At 43.3% G+C, this 6004-nt stretch overlaps 1 protein-coding gene across 1 annotated transcript; it reads left to right on the forward strand.

The window, feature by feature from the left end:
* Window positions 1-606: 606 nt before the first annotated feature.
* On the forward strand, window positions 607-3285 carry TMEM159 (transmembrane protein 159; the record flags this gene model as incomplete). Its single annotated transcript, XM_010131946.1, has 4 exons — window positions 607-706; window positions 1306-1474; window positions 1864-2002; window positions 3192-3285. Coding segments are annotated over 4 exons (502 nt in total), but the record flags the coding sequence as incomplete, so codon positions are not given.
* Between the last annotated feature and the right edge of the window lie 2719 nt (window positions 3286-6004).

Raw genomic sequence — 6004 nt, forward strand, 5'->3', positions numbered from 1 at the left:
TACAGGCAGGAAAACACGACTTTTACCCGTCTACTGGTCAGGGTCCCCCTAGCAACAACAGATTAAATTTTCGTGGGCGAAGGGAGATTTTGGGGCTGATGTTGCCTTTAAACTGTCACAATTAGATACGTTCAGAGTGTTTGAAAGCATTTTGCGTTCACGTGCCGAGTTTTGAAGCTGTACGGGGTTCAATCCTGAACATGTAGCTCATCACAGAAACAAGCATGTGTTCCAGGTTTCCAGCACTAGTAGCGATAAACTGACCATGAGGATAGTTAGAATTGACCTTTTTGCCAGTAATTCGATACCCTCATGGTTAAATACAAAGTTAATGTGATAAAAGGCAGAAGGTGAGAGTCACCTTGTGTCCTGATACTTGGCTTTGGGGGTTTCAGAAGAGCTTTCAGGGATGAGCCCCCTACAACAGATGTACTTTTGTAAAGTGTTTTAGGCTCTATGGATCACATTAACATCTGAAATCTACATTCGCTGATTTTGCAAAAGAAATACTTCATTTTCAAAACACATCTATATGAGCCTGTTACTAATTGTACCTTAATTTTAAGGAAAACTGGATGGCTGAGTTGAGAACTGGTTGTTCAGAAGATTCGTGATTGTGGCTGGGGATTGCAACACGTCTAAGGAAATGCAAGAACTGCAGAAGCAATGGCACTGCATGATGCAGTCCATCCACAGCAACTCAAATGTGGGTCTGGGTTGTATTTCATATATTTATGAAGATAATCCTTTCATAACTCTCAGACTATTACACCCCAATTCATTTAAAGACAATGTCAAAACATTTTTCTACCAGTAAGATTGTAATTCCTAACGACTTTGTGATACAGACATGCCTGCATTGTACCTGTGCTCAAGAAATGAGCAGGTTACAGATATTACTGAGGCATGCAAAAAAGAAAAGTCATCATTTTAAATGTTAACAGCATATTTTTTTCTTAAGAAATACTGTTCTCTAGATCAGAACCCCACTGAAATCTGTGCAGCTAAACTTTTTGGGTTTTTGTTTTCAGGTTTTTTGTTTTGTTTTAATTTGTGTGAGAATGGAACTTGGTAGTCCAAAAGGAACATCTCTGACGTTGGTAGAATTGTATTTGCTATGGAGTTACCTACATTTGCAATAAGCACTCATGCTGTTGAAATACAGAGGCAAGAGCTGCCCTTTATTCGAGCTGCAGACTTACAAAAAGGTGTTACCTGTAGTTCACTGAAGTAGCAGCGATCTTCAAAAGTTATCTACGACTAGAGACAGAAACAAAATCTGAAATGTTTTTCTTTCATCCACAGGTTGTTGCATTTATGGATTCTCGTGTTGGCCAGTATTTAGATGACCATCCTTTTGTTGCCTTATCACTCCTGATGTTTATTGTAGTGTCTGCTATTCCCGTTGCATTTTTCCTGATTTTTGTTATTACTACAGCCGTAATGGCCTGTATCGGTGCGATAGTCATGGAAGGTACTGTATGCATGCCTGTGCTTACTCCCTTTAAGGCATCATGTCTTTCCCTGGGTTTTCTTCTTCCTTCTGGAGTTCCCAGTTAAAGAAATTGAGTATTTCACTGTGCAGTCCAGAGGTCTCACCAGTAGTGAAACTCTTAATACGAGAATAGTAATCTGATTAAGTTAATCTATACCAGGGAAATCCGTTTTCCCTTTCTAATCTCAGCCCCCAGGATATGCCCAAACCAGTTATCTTGACCACGCGTGGCTTTCACAGAGTTGCTAGTTGGTTGCAGAAGACTCTTGTCCCGAGTGGTTTGAAATGGGGGCTGTGGTAGAATGCCAGCTCTTCCACCTTACTGGTACATAAACTTGTTAAAAGAACAAACTGCTTCTCTTTTTCAGGTGTTGTAATAGCCGTAGGTGGCATGGTCCTCCTTTGTGTGCTGTGTGGCCTGGGTGCGCTTTCACTGGGAGTTTCTGGAGTATTGAGTGTTTCTTACATTGTTCTTTCAACTCTGGTCAACTACTGGTATGCTTCAAGGTGAGTATTGTTGTCTCGATCCATGCTGGGATTTCTGTAACTATACTATCGCATTGACCACTGCATTTATTCAAAGGGAGCCCCTGTTGCTTAGAGCATCTTTGGCTTCCCTGGTGGCTTAACGTGCAGAGTACAGGTGTCCAGTCACAGTTAATACATACCCTTGTTGCTGTTTAGGAAAGAGGAAATGTAAATCATTTTTCAATGTGCAAGCACATCTTTCACGTGACACCAAGCAGTAAAAGACATCTTTGTCTCACTCAGTATTTTTGCTTTAAAAGTCATTAAAACGCACTTGCAAATTGGACCTTGCCTGGAGGATGAGAATCTTTTGCAGTTCTTTCTGTGCGATGACCCAGCTATCTCTGCTTACCCGCATTTGTAGCGGACCAAGATCAGCTGCAGATTTGGGGTGGGCGGAGGGGTGCTTAACAGGGACAGCGTGTCCAATATAGAAATTACAGGGTTTGCTGGTTGCTGCACATGTGCTGCTGCCAGTCATGTCCCCCCGTGCTGCAGGCTCGGAGACCGGTTTCGGTCAGCATTGCCTTGGCTTTAGCCTTGCCCTCGCCAGCCGTGGGGCGGGCAGCAGGCGGCACTGGCAGCTTGTGCTGGAGTGCCACCTGTTGCCTGCCTAAGTATCTACCAGGGAATGGATAATTACAATCACTTCTCAAAGCATAGGGAAGAGCAAGAAGAATGACAGCTGCTTCCTCCCAGACTTTCTCAGTTTGCTCCTCCATCACAGCCGTGCTCCTTGCACAGCTCTCAAGGAGACAAAACTGCCAGCGGAGCCCCTGGTATCGTCAGGATGACAGGATGGCCGTGCAAGGCCCGGTGTGCCTGCAGTTGTTCCAGGACTCCATACCACTCCTGCAGGGCATGCTGCCACGTCCGTAACACTGCCCACCAGTTCCAGAAATGATTTTTTTTCCATAGCATATCCAAATACACAGTCCAATCTACGGACCAATCATATGCCTCACAGCTTTGGTGTTAAAGCAGGGAGTATCTCTCCTCTTGTGTTCCTGTCTGAGAGAAGCGCTGCTAGACCAGCAGTGGATGTTCCAGGAGTCTCGGGCGGGTTTACCCCTCACATTGCTCAGCTTTTTAAAGTTAACTTTAAAAAGGTAAAAGACAATAATCTTACAGAAGAACAGACTGTAAAATCTTTTTCTCTTGCATACAGGGATCATATAAGGAAGGAAGTTGTTAACGGAAGCTTGCCACAGAAGAGTCCGTCTGTCTTGGATCTTTCTGCCAATGATGGAAAGAAGGAATGAGTGGGCTTCTCTCCACTTTTTTCAAAGGCACTCACCTGTACTACTCCGACCTTTGCAATGTAACTCTTTACCCTGCGCATTCAACCTTTGTGCACTCCTTAAGGGAACTGAAAAAATGAACATGCATCTTACATTGTCAATATAAAACTCCTGTTAATAACAACCACAAAGCAGCAGCACATTGTGGTATTAAGTCTACGTGCACGATGGGATGTTCCATGGAATTTGTAAAGGGATGTAACTGTAACTGCTACTGCTGAGTCAGTGGAAGGAAAGGGCAGGCGGGTATTTGACTTCTCATTTGTTACTGCAGTTCGGGGTGTACCATCTTCTGAAGTCTGTATGCAGCAGTTGGTCATTCTGATACGTAAGCATCAAAGCTCCAGAAATGTGTTTTGAACATTAAAAAATATTTTTAAGCCTTAACAGCCTTTGTTAGAAGTAGACCATGCTAATGCTTTGTATTTATGGTATGAGGAAAATTGGAATTTATCATATATTAAATCATGGTATAAGCTTTTGTATAACCTTTAGATGTTGCATTATTCTGAAGGGATGTTTTCTTTGTTCTTATTGCCTCATCACATCAGTGCTTTTTGTCATATTTGTTTAGGTATTTAAATTGCCTGTTGCTTTTCAGTTGTAACTTCTATGTTAAAGTTTTTTCATTTTTTTGCAAATGCTATATTTTTAAGCATTAAGTATCTAACTGTATGAGTTTAATAAAGTGCTGTTTGTTTAACCAGGTTGTCTCATTATTCTGTTTGTTCTACAGTAAAAACAGCTTTTCCAGATCCACTTCTAGGAACATTGCATTTGAAGCTGATTTTTTTTTTTTCTCCTTGGTTAACGTTAAAGTACTGTGGCTGGCCAGTATTGCCAAGCCACAAACAGCAGGTTACTCCCCTTCTCATGCCTGTAAAGGAAATGCAGAATCCTGAGGACTAAGTTAGTGTAATACTCCAGTTTTGCATGAACCAACATGCTGTTTGACTCCAGTTTACGTGTCCCGCATCATACCGTTGATCATGTTTTCAGCTCTTAGTGATAAGCTGGTCCCACACTTCAGCAGAGGAGTGAAATCAGCCGTAGCCCTACTCTATGTTCCTGCCTGCAGCAGTACAGTCACTGCAGATTCCTTCCCGCCTCTCACCAGAATTCTGGCCCCCAGCATCAGGATACAGTTTGGGTTTAATCTTACCTTTTCTAGGCAGTAGTGCCTTCAGCCGAGGAGTTTACTGCCTGCTCAGAGCAGACTATTGGTTTTGAGGGAAATAAGGCGGAGATTAGCATGACTTTGTTGTAACGCAGTCACCACCTCATCTATTTAATGTTTCCAGTGTTTAGTCTTTTTCCGTGCCAAACTGCTGTATCTTGCAAATAAATCCCTCATTTCTCTCACTCCCTTCTACCAGTCTACCCAAAATGAAATACTCTATTACCACGCCTGAGACTCCAAAATGAATCGAAGCGGAGAAAGCACTTCACAGGAGGGAAATAATGATGTTGTTTATCACGTGTGCTGCAACTACTCAAGCACAGGCAGAAGATACCACCTTCCTGCAACTTGCTCACACAGCTCGTACCTCCTCACTTATAGGATGATCTTTCTTCAAAATCTAAGGAGATTAACCTCAATCTATACCTGCCAATCTTGCTGCAGACTTGACTTTAGGGTAATGTGGTTCTTTGCAGGATTATATTGAAGCTTTTATACTCCATCAGACCCTAAAACAAAGCGTTCTCTCAGTGCTGGCTACCCATGATTTTGTTTAGTGGATTTTATCTATTTCTAGGCCCCATCTGTGCATCCAGAGCACAAGCTCATTGCTTAGTCTATTGCTGGATCCCAATCACTGCCTTCAGCATTAAAATGAAACTCTGCTCTCCCTGCAAGCATGTTTCCAGCACTCTGCTGCCAGCCTGGTGACGGGCACTGCCTCATTACAGCCTGGCATCACTTATGTCTGGCAGAGCTGCTGCTTTTTAACCCTCATTAACAGCCTCTGCTGATGCGTAGAGCAGAGGTGTTCTGAGCAGCCCCACGCACCTCCAACGAACAAGTGATCTTTATTCTTTCAACATAAACCACTAAAATCTTCAAGCTGCTGCTGGGAACCCATTTTTCCTGAAGGACGGATTTTAAAACAAATCACAGTGGGAGCTTTAACTGCTGCTTCCCCAGCACGTCCAAGGCTGTTCAAAACTTTTCTTTGCCTGGTAAGTGTAATGTAAGTGAAAATATGCATTAGTATATCAACTGTAATGGGTGTAGGCAGGAGGGAAATTGCTTGTGTGAAGTGTTTTTGGCAGCTGAATACATATTATCATCCATACAACTGAGCAACAGAGATATCAGAAATGAATATTCGTACTGGAAAATATTCTTTAGATATGTACACAGCATGATACATGGGTGCTCCTTCACTCTGCTCTTACCCCATGTGTTTGTACACCTGGAGGGAAGGGTAGCTGTATGAACCGAGAGACTGACACCAACAGCCACTGCTAGCTGGGTGGCCTTCATCTGCCAGGCACCTTTCCACATGCTGCCCCTGGCCCAGCTCACCGTGACTTGCCCCATGCTATGCAGCTGTCATCTGGGATTATACTGTTGTCTGAACGCCTCCATCTACATCTTGCTGAGCCAAAATTTCCAGAGGCAGCTTAGGGTCCCTGTAAGGCCAGCAGCCACAGGGCAGGCTTTCCCCAGCAGGAA

Source organism: Buceros rhinoceros, unplaced genomic scaffold (assembly GCF_000710305.1).
Source record: "Buceros rhinoceros silvestris isolate BGI_N320 unplaced genomic scaffold, ASM71030v1 scaffold8162, whole genome shotgun sequence".
NCBI classification, from domain to species: Eukaryota; Metazoa; Chordata; class Aves; order Bucerotiformes; family Bucerotidae; genus Buceros; species Buceros rhinoceros.